General features: G+C 50.5%; 4 protein-coding genes across 10 annotated transcripts in view; 1 reads left to right on the forward strand and 3 right to left on the reverse strand.

The window, feature by feature from the left end:
• SNAPIN (SNAP associated protein) overlaps positions 1-5,063 on the reverse strand; it is a 17,180-nt gene extending 12,117 nt beyond the window's left edge. The window contains exons 1-3 of the mRNA XM_019627367.1: positions 4,643-5,063; positions 4,316-4,362; positions 3,960-4,078 (exon numbers count right to left, since the gene is read on the reverse strand). Of these exons, the coding sequence (XP_019482912.1) occupies positions 3,960-4,078; positions 4,316-4,362; positions 4,643-4,785 (309 nt within the window). The 5' untranslated portion in view covers positions 4,786-5,063. The remainder of the gene's footprint in view (positions 1-3,959; positions 4,079-4,315; positions 4,363-4,642) is intronic.
• CHTOP (chromatin target of PRMT1) lies at positions 132-13,684 on the reverse strand. Of its 4 annotated transcripts, none has more exons than XM_019627363.1 (7): positions 13,311-13,684; positions 12,267-12,348; positions 10,781-10,934; positions 10,102-10,185; positions 7,950-8,133; positions 2,951-3,088; positions 132-1,315 (listed from the first exon to the last, which is right to left on the reverse strand). In XM_019627363.1, exons 2-7 carry the CDS (start codon positions 12,329-12,331, stop codon positions 1,110-1,112), a joined length of 831 nt encoding a protein of 276 aa, XP_019482908.1. In that variant the 5' UTR covers positions 12,332-12,348; positions 13,311-13,684; the 3' UTR covers positions 132-1,109. The 4 variants fall into 4 exon arrangements, with proteins under 4 accessions (XP_019482908.1, XP_019482907.1, XP_019482909.1 ...); XM_019627362.1 differs by having other exon boundaries at positions 7,950-8,136; XM_019627364.1 differs by lacking the exon at positions 10,102-10,185 and having other exon boundaries at positions 7,950-8,136.
• Positions 13,685-14,586: 902 nt separating this feature from the next.
• Positions 14,587-18,277, reverse strand: S100A1 (S100 calcium binding protein A1). 2 transcript variants are annotated; one of them, XM_019627287.1, is made up of 3 exons: positions 18,023-18,162; positions 15,930-16,082; positions 14,587-14,915 (listed from the first exon to the last, which is right to left on the reverse strand). In XM_019627287.1, exons 2-3 carry the CDS (start codon positions 16,068-16,070, stop codon positions 14,772-14,774), a joined length of 285 nt encoding a protein of 94 aa, XP_019482832.1. In that variant the 5' UTR covers positions 16,071-16,082; positions 18,023-18,162; the 3' UTR covers positions 14,587-14,771. The 2 variants fall into 2 exon arrangements, with proteins under 2 accessions (XP_019482832.1, XP_019482833.1); XM_019627288.1 differs by having other exon boundaries at positions 14,588-14,915; positions 15,930-16,094; positions 18,023-18,277.
• A 1,353-nt stretch (positions 18,278-19,630) lies between these two features.
• The window catches only part of S100A13 (S100 calcium binding protein A13), a 15,715-nt gene continuing 13,452 nt past the window's right edge, over positions 19,631-21,893 (forward strand). Inside the window, exons 1-2 of one of the 3 annotated variants that reach the window (XM_019627404.1) lie at positions 19,631-19,755; positions 20,609-20,793. In XM_019627404.1, coding sequence (XP_019482949.1) covers positions 20,641-20,793 — 153 coding nt within the window. In that variant the 5' untranslated portion in view covers positions 19,631-19,755; positions 20,609-20,640. The other 2 variants (XM_019627406.1, XM_019627405.1) reach the window with 2 other exon arrangements.

A 21,893-nucleotide genomic window follows, 5' to 3' on the forward strand; every position in this document is an offset into this window, starting at 1 on the left:
GCCCCCTGCTCCGAATCTTAATACAACTAAGAGGCAAGGGTCCAGGTCTACAAGGGGCATGCATATCAAGATATTGTTGTAATGGAGACAGCATTTCAAAGAGCCCAACAAATAAAGACAAAAGTCCTGGCTGATTTGAGAGAACGATTTCTCGTTATAATAAACCAGAAATACAAGATTCCACGGAAACTGGAACAGTTGACAGAATATGGCTGAACTTAAACCTTCAAGAGAAATAGGGTCAAACAAAGCCAAGGTATGGAGAAACCCCAAACCGGTCTGAGATAAACATTAAGGGTAACAGTCCTCAGTGCGGGTCTCTCCTGACCCCTCCCCAGCAGGCATCCACCATCTTTCTCCCACCCCCATCCCTTAAACAATGGCGTTTCCCCCTAGTGCAGGTGTGAAGCCAACCCAACATACCCCCTAGGACATGAGGCAAAGACAAGAGGACAGGTTATAAATATTACTCTAGGTAGGAAGTGCACACCCAGCCCTGCACACGTTATCGGTGTCAATGTACATGGTAGCAGTTAGTCAAATCACAGCTGTTTTCACGTGTGACCCGTTCTGTGGCCCTGTAACTAGGTCCATGTTCCTACTCTACTACAATATGCACGTGGCGGAAGGCATTCCTGAACTCTTGGTTTTCTGAACACTTCCAAGAGGCCTATTGTAGTGATGTAGACAGAAGGGAAGTGTATCTCGTGGAGCATGGGCATTAGGGAACATTGATGGGCTTTTTGGGACCTTTCAGGAAATGTTAGCATGTCAGAGCAATGACAGGTGAGGGCAGGCAGAGGTGGACAGAGGGTGACCTAGCCACAAGGCTGACATACTCATATTAAAAAAAAGTGTGGGTGAAGGGAAAACAAAAACAAAAACAACAACCCCAAAACAATGAAACAAAACCAAACCCAAGTCAGGGGAAAAAAGGATTTCATACAACATAGTATCAAAACGTGAAAGGAACACACTAAACGCACAAACTGGTGGCAGTAAGTCCACAGCCTGTTGTGACAGGTCCTTCCAGCGCCAGTCGGGTTCACCTCGAGGTTCTGCGGCCTGGTAACTTGAACTAGAGTCTTTCACAGAAGGGCAGACGGACTTCAGTCATTGGCTTCAGGGTCTGTCTGCGCCATGTAGGCATCCAGCTCGGCGTCCAGGTGTCCCTTCGTTTTCGACATGTATGCATCCAACTGGTTGTCTAGCTGCTCCTTGGTGAGCACAGGGCGAGCAAGGGCGCCTCTCCCTCGTCCACGTCCACGGCCTCGGCCTCCAAAGCCCCCTCTTCCCCGACCTATCATACCCCGACCTGGCCCAAGGGAAAAAAAAAAAGACAGTTACCAGTAGGTTTAATGGGTGCTCTGGTAAATGCCCCTCAGAGCAGGGGGGCCTAGCTGAGAGGCTGAGGGCGGGGCAAAGAGAAGTCTGGAAAACAGGAACACAGGGGAGCAAGCAACACACGGAAAGCACACACAATGAGTCCCTCAGAATACGCTCATCTCTAACTGCTGTTTCAATTGTATTCTACCAACAAAGGGAAACTGACATTTAAAAAATCTTTCTCTTTCCTAAAACCAATTATCTAAAGTTTGAAACCCATTATACGTTCATAATTAAAATACATTACAGATAACCCCATTTAATAAGATAGGGAGGAAGTAATAAGGGCACACAGCAACAGGGATGCGAAGCACGAGTTTCCAAATTAAGTTTTACTGGAGATCCTTTGGGAAATTAGCCCCCCCCCCATACACACTTCTCAAACCTAATAACCTCACGAGCTGACCCCACGTCAGGAGACGAGGAGTTACTCTGACACAGGGACAATGCAGGCAGATGGGACAAAAAATCGAGTGATCCCAGCCACTTCCAGTTCTGATTCTAGTCACTGTGTAACAATCGTGGTTATCTGAGAGGTGGTTTCAATTCACTTAAGAAAACATACCCAGCTTTCTGAAAAGCAACTTTCGACTCCCCCACCCCCGTGCTGCCTTTCAGAAACCAAGTCAAGATAATTTGGAAACATGCTATTTCATCCTGAAACCCAAACTAGCTTGTACTTCACTCAGTAAGCCAAGAAACATATAATGGGAGAGAAGAAAACAAGCTCTCAGTTATCCAGTTTCCTTTCCTAAGTTATTATCCCTTGGCAACTTCAAGGCCATAAATTATGGAAGATCCACCACACACTTTAAAAGGACCAAGCAAATATACACAGAGGCCAAGAGAATAAAAGTTTTCTTTTTCTTGGACAGGTGTTGCTGGGAGTTTTCCACTAAACTCTAAGCCAGAAAATTCCCACGAGATTTGGTGTTTTAACAGCAGCAACACCATTAGCTTCTTCCAATGGGTCCTGAGTTCACAAGACAAAATTGCTAAGTCTGAGAGGTTAAGTTTATCAACAGGAGCCAGTCAGTTAACTGACGCAGTGTCATCGTGCTGTCTGCCTTGATCAAAAAGCCCCCTCTGGTTCCCCATGGACAAAAACTTTACCTTGAATTTACTCAGTTTCAAAGTCAGCACCCAACTCCAAGTCGCACCATCCTCTAGCTGCTTCATTTTTGTACATCTCCTTCTTGATTCTTAGACTCAAAGTGGGGACTTGAATTATGGGGTGGGGTGTGTGTGGTGGGGGGCAGGGACAGAGAATGGTCAGATGCCAACTGACCACTGTCGTTTTAACAGTACAATTTCAGTTCACAATATGCAAGATGACTGCATAAAACCTGGCTCTAACATGTACCCGACTAGTTCTTGGAAAACCCACGACAGACTTTCGCACTCCGGGCGTGTGAATTTAGGAATTAAGCCAGTTTCAAAGAACAAAACAAGACAAACAAACAAGCCTGCCTGTGACTCGACGCCGTGCAGAAAGGCGGCTCTGAGTTTTGAAGGGACAGAGATCGAGGGGAAGGCTCTTCTCTGAAGTTAGTGGCTGACTAACCTCTACCACCGAGTCCTCCACGCCCCATAGCTCCACGCCCTAGGCCCCCTCTCCCAGGACCTCCACGACCTCGGACACCACCTCTTCTTAAGCCCATTCGGGGAGCTACGGCTCGTCCGCCTCGGAGCAGGTTTTGACCTTGGAGAGGAGGCATACAATGTATATGCAGGTAAATCCAAGAGAGACAAAGTAGATTCTAACCAAAGGCGGTGAGGGTTAAATGCGAGTTAATTCAAGTAATTTTTAGGTTGGGTGGGGCGAGCTGCACACGGGGCATGAATAGGTTAAGATGGCTCTTTATTCAATCAATTCAATAAGTCTGACCCAAAATCTTTTTGGAAGAAGCTGGGAGTTAAGGTAATTAGTAAATGCACACATTTAATAAGTTTCTATTGAATAATCAGATAGGTGTCTAACATGATAGATTTAAAATAAATGATATGGTTCCTGCTCTTCATACATTCTTACAAGGGACAAGAACTACACAGGGAACAACAGTTTAACAGTGCTCCAAATGTAACAGGATAGCTAGGCGCTAAGGGTCAACTTTTTTTTTTTTTTTAAACAGATGTAACAGTGTTTCACTAGCACCAGGAAAACATGACTGGTTAAGATACAGGCCAACAGACCTGTGAGTCTCTTAGGTTGGACTTAGTTCCAGAACTTGAATATGCTCTGATTCAAGCNTTGGAATCTTAACTGCTCTGTGAAAGGCTTTGGAACTCACTGTCACCTAGGCACTGGAAAACATCTTAGGTTTGTTCCATCTCCACATAAGTCTTACAAGGTACATAAGAACGTCAATGATGGCAACTGGGTATTGAGAATAAGAACTCTCGAGTTCTGTGGCAGACACTAATTTAGCTGATAACTCCTTTACCCCAAGACTTAAAAAATTAGGATTTTCATTGTGTTGGGGACTTCCAAGACATCCCTTGAAAATTGGAGAAATACCCTGAGAACTCATAAAGCAGAGCAAACAATCACCGTTGGTAGGGAATTCTTTTACCTGGGCATTCTGTAGAATGTTGTTGACCAAGACAACTCGTCGCCGGGCATTAAGTAGCTTCTTCACATACGGGTCGAGATCCAGGGCCACTTTCTGATCCTCATTGATACGGCCCAGTTCTGGGGATGGCAGTAAGGGGCAGTTAACACCTACTGCTCATTTGCTGTTCTTTGGCAAAGTAGGCTAGTTAATGGGATGGAAAACGCTCTTGCACCCACATGGGCCACAGTCACTAGAAACTTGAATCCGCCAGCAGCGCTGATGTGCTGGAAGGAAGTGACAGAAACCCAGCCCAGGACGGCAAAACACAAGGTCCTGAACGTGAGCTGGAGGATTCCGCGTAAACGGATGCTTACCAGTAGCGAGGTTATCAATCTGTTCCCGGAGCTCCACCTGGCTCTCTCTGCAAAGAGGTACAAGGCCTACACGGTCAGTCAATGGAACTCCAGAAACCTGTTTCCCTGCGTGTTTCCCCAGAGCCGAGAAAAGCCAGCCTCACGCCCCCAACCCACGCCCCACCCCGCGGCCTTCCGGTCCGCCCTGCCTCCAATCAGTTTCCCAAATTTCTTCTCAGTCCCATCAAAACCCCTGCAGGAACCCATCTACGCTCCACCCCCCCTTGGCCCCGCCCCTACAAAGCCAAATCAAGGAATGGCCCCGCCCCAACCTTCCTTCTTGGGCACCTGACGGCGTGGACGTGCGAGTCGAGCTGCTGCACAGCCGGTCGCAGGAACTCGAGGAGCCCCTCGGCGAAGAGGTCGCGGCCTGCGGGCCCTGCCACCGGGGTTCCAGCCCCGGACACAGCGGCGGAACCAGACCCGGCCATCACGAACTGCCCTTACGCCAGGAACCTGCCGCGAGGGCCGCCGGGAACAAGAGCCCCGCTGAAGTGCCCCGCGAGGGGGCGCCCGGGAAATGCCGGCGCCGACCCAGGCGCTGGGGCTTCTGGGAAATGGAGTCCCTGGAGTGGGCAGGGCGGGGAGAAGGGTCCGGGGCCTCAGGGCTCTCGGGAGTTGTAGTTCGTCATAGGTCTTGAAGTGGAGGGTTTTGACTATCCCAAGTTAAGGAGCTGAAGCAAGGAACCATTTTGGGGGCTGGGTACTTTTGTTTTCTTAAAGGTGAAAAATAAATTCTTATATCCGCAGTTGTCCATAGCCTTCCTATGTAAACTTTATGAGAAAACCAGATTATATTCATAGTATGATAAAATGTGGTTTATCTCTATAGCAGATCAGTGTTGCCAGAGGCTGTGGGGAAGGGGAATGGGGAGCTATCATTTAATGGGTAGTTTCAGTGGGTGATCAGTAGTGGTGATGGTTGTACAATAAAGTGAATTTACTTAATGCCACTTTATACACTTAAAAATGGTTAGAGGTAAATTTTGTTACGTGTTATTTTGCCAGTTAAAAAAATTCCTTCAAGAGCCGGCCGAGTGCGCGATGGTTAAGAACTGGCTTGGGACGCCAGAGGGCCCCGGTTCGGATCCCACATATGAGGGCCAGTGACACTGCCCGGGTACAGGAGGTGTCCCATGCTGAGCCTTCCAATTTCTCAGTCCTGGCTACTTCCCCTTTTCTATTACTTGCCCTTGCTCCAGCCTTGAACATGGCGCAGATATCAGTGCAGAGTAGCTTACAGATGTATAGAAAGTCTGCATAATAATAATGATGTTCTTTATCTCCTTTTCTGTCCTTCAAGTGGAAGCCGTTGCTGCCCTAGGGAACAAAGTCGTGGAAAGCCTAAGAGCACAGGATCCTTCTGAAGGTTTGCGTTTGTTGCTGGACTTGTATTTAGTGGTCATAGGAGCCAGGTCTGTAATTATAAGTGCACTCTTCACAAAGTCAGGTCAGGCTAGAAGGAAGCGTGAATGCAGAGTTTTCTGTTGGGGGATCTCCAGCGGTCAGAATTATCTCCCTTCCTTTTCAAACTCCATTCTAAACCCTCATTCTGTACTTGTGCTGCTTTTTACAAACCTATCTGTCCCCCAGCCTGCCCTTACTTTGGTCACCTAACGGACATGTACGAGTTAGTTTTTGGTTTTTATTTTTCAGTTTTGACCATGCTGACCAATGAAACTGGCTTTGAGATCAGTTCTTCGGATGCCACCGTGAAGATTCTCATTACGACGGTGCCACCCAATCTCCGGAAACTGGACCCAGAACTCCACTGTTAGTCCTTTTTTCCCCATTGCTGGGAAACGGGGGAAATTCAGAATGTGGTATCAAGTCTCTATGGAGTTTCCTTAGCGTGTTGCTTCAGCACATGAAACCTACTGGGACCTGTTTTCCCAACTGTGCTGTCTCCTGTCACTCGGAGACAGCTTTGCCAGCTTGCTAGTGAAACTGCCAAAGACAGGATGGCCAGCTTGAGAACTTCAAAAGGACTGAGGAAATGTTTATGGAGGGGGTGGGCTTTGGGAGCAAATCATGCATCTTGTATGCTTCTAGATGTCGTTTGGGGGAGGAGGAGTGAGGTTTGGACAAGTGATGTGCTGATCTGAACATGGGGAGGTTTTAAGGAATTAGATTATCCTGTCCTCTTTCCAACATACTGACCTGTGGCAGTGGGATTGAATTGCTTGCTCAGTAACAGGAGTGTCATTTTGGCCTGTCATGCTTGTCTTCCAGTGGACATCAAGGTGTTGCAGAGTGCCTTAGCAGCCATCCGACATGCCCGCTGGTTTGAGGAAAACGCTTCTCAGTCCACGTGAGTCCCTCCCTCAGCATTGATACCCTAACCCGTCTAACTGCCATGAATCACACGATACCCCCATACTTCCTGTGACAGCCCTTTTTTGGCTCCAATCTTCTGTCTGGATTTTGATTTTTACCTTAAGCAAGCAAATTTAAATTGAGAGAAAGGACAGAACACGCCGTTCTAGAAATAGCTTCAGCTCTGGAGCTCAGGGGCGGAAGTACATGACCAGATTACTTTTCACCGCTGGGTCCCTCTTCCTTTCAGAGTCAAAGTTCTCATCAGGCTGCTGAAGGACCTGAGGATTCGCTTTCCTGGCTTCGAGCCCCTCACACCCTGGATCCTCGACCTACTCGTAAGTAAAGGGCAGCTGGAGTTCCTGATCGTCCCTCTGTAAGTCGTTACTCTGACGTCTACCACAAGCTGAAATTTGGTGAAGGTTGAAAGAAGTTTCATTGGGGGATGAGTACTCCAGTAAAGACTGTTACTACCTCACTGGGTTATTGGAGTATTAAATGAGAACTGTTTCTGCCCCTTCGCCTTTTTCCTTACCACTGTCATTTCATCAATGTGATAATGGAGAGAACGGACTAGATGAACAGTCACTTGGCTAGACCTTCATAACCAGTTTTCCTCCTGAGGGTTGAGGTTTTAGTTTGATTAATGATCGATTGCCACTTGTGTGCATGCCTACCAGATCTGTTCTTTTCCAGGGGCACTATGCTGTGATGAACAACCCCACCAGACAGCCTTTGGCCCTGAACGTGGCGTACAGGTACAGTGTCTCTGGGCTCGAGGCTGGGTGGAAGCTGTCTTGTGTGTTCTTCACGACCTACCTCCTGTGTTTCAGGCGTTGCCTGCAGATCCTGGCTGCAGGCCTGTTCCTGCCGGGGTCGATGGGCATCACGGACCCCTGTGAGAGTGGCAACTTCAGAGTACACACAGTCATGACTCTGGAACAGCAGGTATTGGGACGGCTCTCAAATGNCTCTTAGGTTGGACTTAGTTCCAGAACTTGAATATGCTCTGATTCAAGCGGCAGCAGGGTGTTTTAACGTGGAATGGAGATGACATGAATTACCTGGTGTTATGCAGGTCATAGCCTTTCACCATTGCACATTATCAGAAAAGGAATGGTATCGATAAAAGACATGCAGCACTATTAAAATATGTGATTTCAAAAATTATTAATTGTATTTTATAAGTTCAGGCTTAAAGATGTTAAACAAATGTGTCCATAAGCAGCCCAAGAGAAAAGGGGTGGGACCCGACAATTACCAGGCACACAGCACTGACCTCGGAGCGACATCCCGCCCCTAAGTAGGGTTCTCGTGGCTCGTCCCCCACGGAGTCCTCCTCTGGGTAAGCCTCTCTGGATTATGGGCAGGCCTCGTCCTCCGATCGCTCCCCTGGCCAGGGCCCCTATGGGCCGGCCTAACCGTGCCTGGATGTTACTCTTACCCAGGCGCTGCTTTAAGCTCTTCTGGAAGAAAAGGTGTTGGGGGATTGAGATCAAAAAAGCAATCCAGTAGGATTTGGCATCTCAAAGTGCAGAGAAAAAGCAGCAAGTGAGATGTCTGTGTGGAGGCAGATAAACTTGCTGCGGGTGTCATAGGATCCTAAACCGGAAGCGAGCCTTTGCCTCGGAACATGGCACGAAAGCAGCAAACTTCTGATCCAGAGCTTGTAAGAAGCTCGAGTGCCGTCCCATGAAATTGGCGTCACCACAAATTCCCTCACTAGTTTGGCTACAGAAGTCACACACCACCACTTGGAACTTGATTTTAGTACGATCACTTGTGTATTTCAAATCCTGGACTTTTTTTTTTTTAGCTGAGCCATCCTGCCACCTGTTGGCAGGTAAGCTCAGGCATCAAACCGGAGACCCTGTTGCTCAGAGCTCGCACTCTTGAGCGAGCTCTTAACCAGCTGAGCCACTTGGCCGGCCCTTGTTTTTGAACCACAGGTTGACAATGACACGACTTGATCCATACCTGCCCAAGGACTATCACTGTCTTCAATGGCTTACTCAAACATCACAGAAAGTTCATCACTCTGGGCAAAATTTAAAGTAAATGTTCATCTGAATTCTTGTGACTCAAGAACAAGATTTGATTTCTCAGAGAGGCCAGTGTGTTCCATTTCTCCTCTGAATATCTATCTCCAGACGGTCCACTTTTTACCTTAAGATGTAAATAAACACAGAAAGTCAAACCTCCTTTCCTTACATTCCTTAAACAGCCGTAATTCCATGTCTACCCTTGCAAACAGCTCCATTCAGCCAGTATACTGACCTTTAATTCAAAGTAAACATCTACTCAAAATATATTTCCAGAGCGCCAGCCCAACTTGCATTCGAATGGACAAGTGAGATATAATCACAAAACTCAGGGCCACGCTTAAGGACAAGGATACACCAGAGCTGAAGATTTTTCAATAACCTGTCCCTCAAAGACAAACTATGAAGACCACATCCCAAAGAATTAAGTTCCTTCAAAGGAAAAGGTGACTGTGACCGTGAATACAACCAAGGTCTCAGCAAACCTGGTTTTCCTATAAAGCCATCAGTCAATATGAGTGAAAATCCATCCTATGTATCCTGAGGCTTTACCCTAAATGACTACTAAGGACTTTTGCAACCACACGTTAAGTTACCGTTAGCTTTCTAGCACGAGATCATAAACTGCTTCCACTCAGGGGGCAGGCTCTGAACATCAGGCACCTGGCGTGATCAGCGTAACCAATCAGAAAAGTCTGTCACATCACTCCGGATAGCATTCAATTATGAGGTCAGGATTCCATTCTACATGTCGCTTGTGTTCAGTATCCTGAGCCTATTCTCCCAAGATCGGTGCTTTAAGGGGAGAATGTACAGTGCTTACAAGTTCTCCCTTCCCAATCCTTACTTGCTACCAATACTGGCCTCTAACATTGATGGGAAGCTTAAGGATGCCCACTATACCATCCAGTTTCCACTCTAGACCACACGTGGCTATTCAAATGACACGTCAAAAAATAAATAAAAGCCCCTTCTTCACACTGGCCAGGTGTTGAGTGCTCACAAGTCACATGTAGCTAGTGGCTAACACACTGGAGAGCAGAGAGAGAGAACACTTCCACCACTGGAGAAAGTTACATTGGATGGCACTGCTCTGCAAGCTACTTTTTGCACAACGTGTATTTCAAGCTTCTTGTTGAAAGGTCCTTTGGTATGATTTCTCAGGCATCTTCAGCAATTTTTTATATTTGCTCTTGGAAAATGGTGGTGCCTTTCACTGCTCTCCAAAGTCAGGGACGAATGCAGTCACTCTAAGGCTTAAGTAGGCTGAAGCGGAAGACCTTGTTTATTTTTGGTCAGTGAGCCCAGTGGTTCAGGGTGGGGGTGGGGGTTATATTTAACTGCTGAATATATGCGCAGCCATGCAGTGCCATCAGGTCAAGTCCTTACAGTTGCATGGCACCGCCCTCCAGACGCCCAGCCACAGCTTGGACATATCCTTCCACAGCCACTGTCCGGACTTGCATATAAAGTCTATGAATAATAAAGAGCAGGTTTTATTTCAGGTCTGAAAAGGATTATCTCTTACCGGAAATTTGAAAGAGAACCCACTAACTCTTCAATTAATTACTCAGTGCTCTCGCTCTACTTTACTGACAGAACTTTAGGTGCTGTGGAGATGAGGGTCACCTCTTTGAGTATTGAAAACCATTGATAAGGCCGTTCATTCATGAGTCTGAATAGATTAGGGGAGAAAGAATAAAATGATTTCTCTAATTTGTAAGTCATTTAACAGGGAATAAAGGATTTTGTTTTTTAAGATCATCTAGAACAGAAACCAAAAACTTCTTTGTGAAAAAAGCCAGCGAATTTACTTTATGGGTGAAGGATCAGAAAACAAGAGATTAATACTCATTGATAACATAGAAACGGGCCACATTGATGGCAAACCCCCTAAAAGAGAAAGGCAACAAATAGTTACTCATTGGTACCTGCCGAAAGGGGGTTCTCTGAACTTCTCTCCCCCCAGAGAAGTTTCAGCTTTTGCCCTGAGCCACCTTGTCAGCATCCATCACGGCCTGACAGAGATCACCAGCTGCCTCTGGAGCGCTATGACCCATCCTCTCACCTGCTTAAGTTTTAATGCTGCCTGGACAGAGGGTCTATTCTCCATCTGCTGGGCCAGTCTTCTGTTTCTGGCACTGGCTAGCTGCTGCTGTTGCTGCATCGAAGCCCGAATATTCACTGGCATCGGCTGTTTGTTCTTCAGCATATTAGTAAAGCTTCAAGGTCGAACAAAACGGATGTTTAAATAAAAGCTTTATTACAAAACATTTATTGGCATTTTCATGGCTTGCTAGACCAGGAGCTCCAGATCCCACGAACTTTTAAGTAAAGTGGTACTTAGATCAAGGCTGATGTGGGTTAAAGACTCCTCTGCTTCCACAAACTTGCAAGAATCAGAAACTTAGAAATGCAGCTAAGTGCAGCACATTCACTCAAAAGTGATAACAAGGGCTCAGGTAACGGCTTTTAGAGGTGGAAGTTATGAAAAACACGCAATAAGCAGATATGATGACAACATGAGACAGAAGATGTAGTTTCAAAGACAAACAAAGAAAGCCAAAACCTTGGGAGACCTGAGGGTGCATTTTAAGGACAAATGTAAAAAAGGACTAGAGCGCCTTTGAAGCCCGCGGGAATAGCGCACTCATAAATTACACAGGAGCGTATCACATTTTCCCCTTGGTTCACTTAGTAACATGTGAACACAGAGAATTAGTGTATCATACCCTAGAAGATAAAGGTACATGCTTCAGAAAAGGCGAAAATAAACATTAAGTAAATCTTCTAGTGGTGTAAGATCCACTTAATAAAAATCACTGGTCAAAGGCACTCAACGAACACAGCTCTCACAGACAGAGGCTGCCTTTTAATACCTTTTAATTTTCTTAGTCTCAAATGATTACTTTTTCTGATTTCGATTACTTGTGAAGGTTAGATTAGTTCAACCGTTTAAGAACTTGTGAAGACACTCTTCTATTACTCCTGTCAGGGTAAGTTTAATGGGATGGAAGAGAAGAACACTTAACTGTAAAAGAATCCAAAAACAAAAACAAACGAAAAGCAGAATGGAAAGAAAGTGAAATGGAGCAAAAGCAAGTGCCTCTTACAAGGCCCAAGAATGGCGTTCAAGGGCCTTTGGACATATCCACGGCTTGCTACCTGCCTCTTACAGGCCAGACACAACACTGCTGGCCTTGGACTGGGCAGCAAGCCGACTGCAGGCTGCAGCCTGGGTACCGTGCTACCGAGCTGCACCATCCCTGTGTCAACGTTAAAAATGTGAAGAAAAGGGAGGTGTGAGGAGTCTTTTTAAAATACATCCCACCAGACAAATATTTCAGACAGCTTAACACAGAAAACTACTGATAAGGGGTTTTGAAACAACCGCCCAATTTGCTTTGTGTACCACATAAAGATGCAACTAAGAACAGAGGTCTGTAGCCTTCTGTTGGTATTTAGCTTAAAACCGGCTTTTGTGCATTGGACCCCAGGCCAATTTAAGTAATGTTTTCTTATGAACGAGCTGAAGTTGCTGTTGGCTGCCTCACCGCTCATTTAGAGACATCTTGGTGGTGCTTTTTAGCACAACTTTCGGCGCTGACGGTGCAGCCATCTTCAAATCCCGGTAATCTACAAAGGACAATAGGCAGAATGAGCAAATCAGAATAACAACGACCTCATTTCTGCAAGGGCCACGGGCCCAAACCAACAGCAAATGAAAAGGCCCCTATCCACGACTATTTAAGAACGCACTCAAACTCCTTTCAGGTGCTTACGTTTGCAAATCACCTCAAACTGCGGCCCTTCAAGGCCACAGGACAGAAAGTATCTGCCAAAGCCTCCAAAATGGCAGACCTGGCTCGGGGACGTGGACGAGTTTGGCTTTTCATCTCGAGTGGCCCTTCTCAACCTTGGCTGCGAGGAGCTTTTAAAAAAAACAACAACGTAGAAGCCTGGGCCCAAACCAATTAAACCGCAATCTCTGGCGGTGAGGTCTGAGGATCAGAAATCAGAAGGGTTTGGGAAAAAGGCTGCCTACGTGCCTCGCAGGTGCAGCCCAAACCGGGGAACCATCGATCTAGAGAAATGATACAGGCGTACCCAATTTCAAAACTGGCTTTCGACTCCAAAAATCGAGTCGGGGCCTCAGCAAGGGGCTGGGGGCTGGAAGAGGGAGCAGCGGAGGTCTCCTAACTGGGCCTTCCCCGGGGACCTGGCTCCCGGAGCGCGCGCGACAAGCTTTAGCCCTCAGGCCGCCATGCCTTTGCAACGACCCCCGAGTCCTGCTGTGGTCCTCGTTTCATCTCTCCACCATCTCCACGCCCCGGCAAGACCGCCGGCTTGGCTCCACCCGCCCAACGATCTCGCTTTCCATCCCTATCAGATCCCAACCTTGCTCGTCCCGCGGTCCCGCCACCAGGTTGCAGTCCAGGCCCGCCCCCGCGTTCCTCCCCGGGGCCCCGCCCCCTCCCCGGGGCCTCCACGCGCCAGCACCCCATCTGCTTCCACATCCCACCCGGCTCGCGTCCGCCGGCCCCTGTCCGCTCCCCACGGCCTGCCCCCTCCTCCTCCTCCTCACCACAGAGACGTACCGAAGGAAAAGGACGCCAGTGCTCCTCCCGGGGCTGCCACCACGGCTGCGGCAGGCGGGCCGGGGGCCGGCCGAAGCTGAGTTGACTGACGGTGGAGAGGGGCTCGGGTTAGCTTGGTGGGCGGTTGGTTAGATGCGTAAGCGGTCGATTGCTAGGTTAGTTCGTTATTGTTGGCGGGCTGTCTGGTCGGCTGGTCCGCCTGCTCGCCCGGCCTGCCCTCTCCTGCCTCTCGTCTGTACCACCGCAAGCCCCTGCCGCCAACTCTCGCCCGGAGTCCAAACAAAATGGCCGCCACGCCCAGTGCGGAGTGGGACCGGCTAAAATGGCGTCGACGCAATTACGTCAGGCGACAGACCCACGCACACCTGGTGGGCGGGAAGAGTTGTGTTACGCCTGCGCGGCGATCGGGGCGGAGCCCTAGGGAGAAGGCGGGGCTTTAGCCGCCGCCCCGCCTCCCGAGTGCCCGCAGTGCTCTGCCCACGAGGGGGCGTGGCCAAACGGCCACGCTGTTGGGTCTTGCAGGGAGGGCTTCGTGTTGGAGACAGGGTTGCTAGTAACCTTTAGGGCCGCTCCGAGCGCATTGGATCCGGATGCAACAATTGCTCGTATTTTATCGCGATCTTGCCCGACCCCCTAAGCTAAGGCAGATCGCTCAAAACTGTTTACCCGGGACTTGTTAAATCCTTATTTGGTGGGAACATTTGCGTACCTGCTCCCCCTTCCACGTCCTCCCTAGCCATCTGCCATCCATGTGGATTTTGATGCAGACATGTATAGGGTTTTTCTAATGCCTGGGTACACAATAAAATGCTAAAATGTCTGAAGAATGAATGAATGAATGAATGGATGAATGAATACATCTTCAACCCTTCCTCCACCCTATACACGCTCATCAGGGTCCTTCCTAGCATTTATGTGTATGTGTTTAACGGTCTGGCATCCTCACTGGACTTGAGAGTAAGGGGCCTGTTTGTTTTGATCGCCTTCGTATCCCCAGTTCCTATACAATATTTAGCACATGGGAGAGCCTCTAAATATTATTTAAATGCTGAGGGGAAATTCTTTTTCTGGCTTTATAGCTGAGAAGCTAATGTCTCCTCCACTTCCAGTTGGTACCTTGAACCCCTGCCTCCCAGGGCCTTGACCATTCCTCGAGTAGGAAGATGTAATGGTCCCTTGACCTCTCCAAATAAGATCCAACCCCAAATAAGGCAAGTTGGGAGGGAGCCCACCCACTTCCCCACCCAATTCCAGAGCCCAAAGGAGAGACAACAGACTGGCGAGAGAGGAGCCTTTAATGAAAGACGAGTTGCAGGCCTGGCCCACTACTCTTGCGCCCTTGTTGGAGGGTAGGCACGGGTGGGACTGTGCGGAGGGGAAAGGGGGGTGAGGGGGAAGCAGAGTATAGGGGCAGGTGTGGCAGGGTAGAGGGGAAGGGCGCTGCCTACTGGGGCTGTCTGCTCAGCTGTTCTCCCAGAAGAAGTTGTTACAGGCCACTGTGAGGGCAGCCACCAGCACCACGTACTCCTGGAAGTCGACCTCCCCATCTCCGTTCTCGTCCAGCTCCTTCATCACCTTGTCCACAGCATCCGCATCCTTCTGGGCCTGTGAAGGGAGGAGATGGACAGGTAGGTGGCTAGAGATGGTTGGCACTGAGTTAGAGCCAAGCCGGGTGGTTGATCGGGGAGAAGGAGGCAGAGCTGAGCAGGAGGGAGTGCTATATCTCATTAGGGGATTCTTCTGCTGCTGCCTTCCTCAGGACTAACAAACACTGTGGCCTCCTGTTGCCTAGAGTAAGCACCTCAACAAAGCAGAGTAATAATATCAATTATCACATGTCGAGCGCCTACAACGGACAAGCACTACACCAGGAACTTGATAAACATTGTTTCATTTGATTCTAACAAATAGTATGAAATAAGTTTCATTATTCCCGTTCTAGAGAAGAAACAAATTGACAGTTGGTGGTTAAATAATATGTCCAAAGTCACACAACTAGAGCGTGGCAGCGCCCGAGCTTGATTGAGCCCAGGGCTAATAAGACCTCAGAGCTGGTGCACTTGCTACCGGCTTCTCCTTCAGCCTCCTTTTCTGCATCCTTCACTCCCGTCAAAACTACCGAGCATGCTCCATATTCTTCTTTCTGCCATGCTTTTCTTCAGGCAAACACCTCTTCCTAAAATGTCTACTTTCACCCTAATCATCTTCCACTGAAAACCTATGGCTCAAGTGTCACCTCTTTGGAGAAGCCATCCCACTTCAGTCAAGTTAATATTCTCCCACAATCCTTCCTGGCACCTCTGTTAAGGCACTGTGCATTTCCTGGTGTCCAAAATTTACTTTCAAGTGTGAACCTTCCCTTTCCAGATGGTGAGCCTTGTTATTGATGTGTCTACACAGGGCCTGGCCCTTGACAGGATCAATAAATTGGGGCACTTTGACTTGAACCAGGAGGAGTTGGGGAACCTGGAAAAACCCGGGTGAGAAGCCTGGGAGAGGAAGGAGATGGTTGGGCTGAGCTGGGGTGAGGTGGGGAAATGGCAGGGAGGTGCCCACTCTGCTACCCCTCCCCCCCGCAACCCTTGCCCGCTCCATCCCGTACCCCGACCCTGTGCTCACATCCAGGAAGCCGGAGAGCTCCGTCTGCAGCAGCTCTTTCAGTTCCTTCTTGCTCAGCTTGTACTTGTCCCCTTCCTTGCCCGAGTGGGTATGGAACACGTTGATGAGGGTCTCCATCGCTGTCTCCAGCTCAGAACCCATTGCGAAGCTCACCTATGCACCCCCCCACACCATGGAAGTGAGCTGGGGACCATGCTCAGGACTATCTGGGGTCAGGTTGAAGTGGTCCCACAGCCCAAATAGCCATGAGATTGGAACCCCATCACAATTTACCTTTCACTGGGATTTTACACTGTAGGGGAACCCAGGCAGATCTAAGTCCAGACCTGCTTTGTTGTGTCCCTCAATCCACAGGCCCGCCAGAGGGAGTCAGAGTTTGGGGCATGGAGGCTGAACAGCTGGAGCAGGGCTGGCTCTAAAGGCCTGCAGTGGACCCTGCAGTGTCTCCTGGCTGGCTGCACAGACACAGGAGGGTGTGGCCGGCAGGCAGGGGTGGTCACAGGACCCAGCCAGGCCTCCTCTGGCTCTATTTTTACCCTGGACCTTGCCTGCCTAGCATAGCCAAGCTCTGCGGTTGGAAGTGGTGGGCCGGGCTCCTCTCTACAGACCTGACTCTGTTGCCCACCCCTGGCAAGGAGTCAGCCTGGTGCCCTCAGTCAGCCTGATGGAGAGGGTGGCAGCCTGAGTGGGTGGCCCAAGGGTCATGGGAAGGAGGTCTCATTGCTTCTGAGCTTCCTATCAGCAGGCCCTCAACTCTGTTCTCTCCTGAGCATGGCACTTGCCCTGGGCACACCTCTAGCTTGGTTCCTTTTCTGCAGAGCCAGCCCTTCCATTGGGTGGTGGTGGGAAGGGACAGGAATGTCTGAAACTTTTCCCTGGAGCCAGAGCTTCTGGGGAGGGGGAGAGGAGACCCAGGAGACCCCTGAGGCCTTGTCCCTGCTGGCAGCCACTCCCACCCTCCAGGCCCAGCCTGACTGAAGTGGGGACAGTGGCAGCAGGGAGAGGGGGGCTGGTATGTATTGAGGGAGACAAAGGGCTGAGTGCATGAGGTCCTCTGAGTTCAAGGGGCTGGGAGAGAAGAGGACAAAAATGGAGGGGCCTGTTGAGCAGAGGGGACTGCCAAGCCAGGGGGCCTCTTTCCCTGTCTTGGGACATTCAGCCCGTCCACAGCCTCAGGGGGCGGCTCAGGTGTCTTAGATCAGGTGTCCCCATCCTTCCCTAGGCCCGAGGGGCTGGACAATGGGCCCTGATCAGATGACATCCCAGCTCTTCAATGGGGCCCTTGTGAGTGTCACCTGAACTCCGGACATGAGAAGTGGTTGTCACAGAGACGTGGGGGAGATGGAACCCAAGCCGGGGCTGATGGAGGGGATAAGGGACATGTGAGGGAGGGGTGCTGGTGGCTCAGTTACCGGCCCCATCCAGGAGGGGCACCTGGGGGTTGCCTGGAGCTCTCTAGCAGCCAAGCATTTCATGTGGGGGCTGTTCTGAGAGGACCTTGGCAGGGAGGGGGCAGGTGGGAAAACAAAGAGAAAAGAATTGGGGGAAAGAGGAGTCTGGAGGTCTGGGCCAAGAAAGAGGAGGAGGAGAGAGGGGGAGTTGGGAGGGGGTACCATACCTGAGTGTCCCCTCTTCCTGATGTCACATGGTCCATGCTCTGCCACCCCCAGACTTCCCTGGGCCCTGAGCTCTTGGCAAGGCTGGGTGGGGGAGGCCAAGCAGCTGCTCCATTTGCTTTCTCCTGCGCACCCCCCTGGATGTGAGCCAAGAGCTGGGACCCCTCCCCAGCACCTGCGAGATGGCTGGAGCCTTGGGAGGGCACTTGAGGGCTTCGTGGCAGGAGAGCCCGATGTCCTGGAAGCTGGGGTCCCCGCTGGCTTCCTCGTTCACTGACTTTCCAGAGCTCCCTCTGACCTTCACTTGTCTCCCCTCACCACCTTCTAAATCCTGTCTCCCCCAAACCCCAAACTGCTGTCACTCAAGCTCATCCCACCCTCAGTGTACCACAAGGCCATCGTCCCCAGACGCGTGGAGCCCTGCCGAACTCCCGTTTCCCCCAAGCTGGCCAGGGCAGGATGGGGCAGGATACTCACTGTCAGCCTGGGCCTGAGGTGGGAGCAGGTTCTGGACAGACAGACGAGGCTGCAAATGTGGCTCCCAGAGCTGTGTGTGGAGACCTGTCTTCAGTCGTCCTTCCCCCGCTGACCCCCCTCCCCACTGGCTCCACCCCTTCACAGACAGACACCCAGTGGGGCAAGGGGCCAGGAGTGGACAGAGGCGCCCTCTGTCTCCTGGGCTGGAACAAGCTGCCCTGTGTCCTCTTCTCCAGCCTCGGTTGCCTCCCCGCTTCTGCTGGGCCCCAACAGGCAGGCCCTGGGAGGAAGGGAGGTGGGAAAGGTCCTGGGAAGGGCACTGAGAACCCCCCCCCCGCAGTCCCCGGTTGTGGCCAGCTAGGCAGGGAGGGGCGGAGGCCACTGAGGGGTCTCAGTGAAAGGACCTCTCAGTGAATAATTCAATCTTGGGGGTCACCCTCAGGGGTTTCAGTGTGAGACCCCACTGAGGGATTTCAATCCAGGGTCTCCTCTACGGGGATGGAGATTAAAAAACCAGGCCACAGACTGAACCTGACAAGCTCAGGGGAGCCTGCACGGCGGGCCCTACAAACTCAGAGACGGAGAGTACCCACCCAGGATGGTCGGAACATAAAAATTCCTAACTAAAAGCGGGTCATGGCAGGTAGTCACATCCTAGGCCTGCAGCTTCCTCGACAAAGGTCAATCTTTACCTTAAGTGAGCCTGACTATTTATTTCCTTTTTGCGTCTAAGATAACATACATTTGAAATGTCAGAATAATCGCCTTTTCCAGACGCCTCAGGGCACAGCCTCGCAGCAGAGCACAGACCACAGAACCATTCAATCACTGTTATCTTGTCCCCCGCCCCCACATGCCATCTCCATGTGCTGTAAATATTATCTGTCCTGCACCCACAGTGTAAAAGAACTATGTGTCCCTCCCTTTTACTTTTTATCCAATCCCAGAGACGCCCCCGTTGCTTTCTCCCACCCCCCTAACCTACCGCCCGCCCGTGGATTCCATGTAACCCCCTTAGCCTCCTCCTTTGAGTCTAATGTATGAAATAAGCTGCAAAACTGCCATTCTCGGGAGCGTTTTCTCAATCCGTTGAGATTTTGCTTTCAGTCAATTACTGTCAGTTTGGCTCAGATAAACTTATAAAAATTCTCTACAGGTTTGGACGTTTCTTACTGTCAACAGGGGTCTCAGTGTGATTCCCCTGTCTGTGGGGTCTTGGTCTGGGATTCGCTGAAGGGATCTTGGGCTTCAGGGTCCTTTGAGAGATCCCATTCTGTGATGTGGTGTTTCTTAGATTGGGCTTCTTAGTCCGGAGTGAGCTCCCTCAGTTGGCTCTTTCAATCAATCTGCAGTCGCCTCCCGTGCCCCCCACCCCCCATCAAACACACTCCTGATTAAATGTTGCAGTGTGGTGGGACAGAGGCTCCCCGTATTGGGAGGGATAGGACCCTAGATCCTGGCTGAGTGGGATCTGGCTCGGCAGCTCCAGTCAGATCTCCGACCTAGTGGGGGCAGGTGTGGGCTGGGCTGAAGGCGTTGGGGTTCCAGGGCGGGTTGCTGGGCGCTGGGCGGGAGGGGGCGCCAGGAGTGATTGGGCGTTTCCTCTCTCCATAATCAACCAGGAAACTTGAAACCTCCTGCCTCGGGAGGGGCCTTGGCCTCCCTGCCCAGCGCTTATAAACCTCAGCCCTGCGGCAACCGCGTGTTGCACCCCATCTCTGTGACTTGCCCTGGTGAGTCGTGTCCCCCTAATTCTTGAGGGAACCCGGGGAGCCTTTTTCCGCCCTGGGATCCCGGGTCCCTCCCCTGGAGCCAGCTCAGACTGGGATTCAGGAAGTGGCTTGGGGAGATCTGACCACAGTCTCTGCGGGAGTGGGGTGCGGGGGTGGGGCAGAAAACGGAGGATAAGTTGGCGCGTCCCTTTACTCCAGCCTGTTCCCTGGGGCTGTGTGTGCCGGGACCAAGCCCTGCCTGGGCGCCGGCTGTCAGCAAGGCCCAACCAGGACCCCTGTCACAGAGAGACAGGGACCGGAGGTCCGCTGGGTCCTGGGCTCAGCGCTGGCCCTGCGGGGAGGTGGGGAAGGGCCACGGGGAGGCTGGGTCTGTCGGGACAGAGCCAGCCTTGAGTAAGGCTGGGCATTTGCCAGACCGGGGCTGCTCTGCCGGGAGGAGAAGGCGGGTGGAGACCCAGGTCCCCACACAAACAAGCTTTGGAGACAAACAACCTCCTGACCCTTTGAGGCTGGGTGAGAGTCCAAGAAAAAGCCCTGTCACTGAACCCCACAGAGAGGCCAGGAGACTCAGAGGGTTCCTAGCAGGACCCTCAGATTGAAAGCCTCCTCCTGGACAGAGGGGTCTCCAGACTGTGGGACCACCACAGAGGGGTCCCTAAGACATAGGTACTTCAAAGGACCCCTAGATTGTGAGATCTAGAGAGGAGTGAACGCTCCTTTCCCCACCTACACTGAGGGACTCCCTGCCCCAAGCTCTATCCCTGTCCTCCATAATGCCTTCTCCGGGCAGAAGTCTGAGGTAGCAGCTTGGGACAGGGGTTGCCTGTCCTGACTTTCCCTTTCTCTCCTGCAGGTCAGCCCGTGAGGACATCAGCTCCAGCCCTAATGGCAGCGGAGCCATGGACCGAGCTGGAGACAGCCATCAAGACGGTGGTCACCACCTTCTTCGACTTTGCAGGGCGGGAGGGCCGGAAGGGCAGCCTCAGCATCAATGAGTTTAAGGAACTGGTCACTCAGCAGTTGCCTCACCTGCTCAAGGTAGGTGGGGGTGTCTCTGGGCCTGAGATTTTGTTAGACAGTGGCTGTGGGACACTGTGTACGTGATGTGATATTGCTGGGCACGATAACGTGACCACAGGTGTGTCGTGGAGAAAGGTGTGGGTGACTGCATGTGTAAGTGGCTCTGGGTGTTCTTGCCAGGTGTGTGTGTGTGTGTGTGTGTGTGTGTGTCTAGGTAACACTGTGTGAGGGGAAGTATGTTATTGGGCTTTGTGCTCCCATCAGATAATGCTGTTGGGTTCCTGTGTCTGCTCTGTGCCTCTCTGGTCTCATTTGCCTAACAGATGACTGGGCCCAGAGCTGGCTTCCAGGAGGTTCGTAAACCATCAGAGCTAGAAGGAGGCTGAGAGAAAACATGGTCCACATTCCTCACTTCACATGTATGGAAACTGAGGCGCAGTGGTGAGGGAAGGGATTTGGTAAAAAATAAAAACACAGCCAAATTTATGGAGTCGGAATCTCAGTGTGGGAGAGACCTGCCCGTGATCTGTGGTTACTTGCCACCCTCTCTGGGAACCCCTTCAGTAATGTGCCTGACAGGATTCTTCCTTCCCTCCTCAGGGGACAGGGTAGAGATTTACAGTTCATCCACTTTGGGTTGGCACATCATCCCGGGCGGCTAACCCGTTTCTTTTACATCCTTTCTGAAAATTCACAGGCACATAAAAGTGTGTGAAGACGGGTTTAAAAAAACAAGTGCGTCTCTGAAACTCATAGTCTTTCATCTGCAAAATCCCCTACATCCTGAGACTCCCCTGACTTTTCCCTTCCTCTTCTCACGGGAAGCTTCAGGCTCTTTCCCGGAGCCACAACACTCCCTGTAGCCTTGTCAAATAGTGACTGGTTTTGAATAATATTAAATGTCAACTATAATTAAATATGTATATATATATATATATATAGTCACGGAATGTGGAGTACATGGGGAATATAGTCAAAGGAATTGTAACAGCTATATACGATGTCAGAGGGGTAGCAGATTGGGGGGGTTATCACTTCGTGAGGGATGTAAATGTCTAACTATTACATTGTTTTGTATACCTGAAACTAATAATAATAATAATAAAAAATAGCGACCG

Source organism: Hipposideros armiger, unplaced genomic scaffold (assembly GCF_001890085.2).
Source record: "Hipposideros armiger isolate ML-2016 unplaced genomic scaffold, ASM189008v1 scaffold_729, whole genome shotgun sequence".
Classification (NCBI taxonomy): domain Eukaryota; kingdom Metazoa; phylum Chordata; class Mammalia; order Chiroptera; family Hipposideridae; genus Hipposideros; species Hipposideros armiger.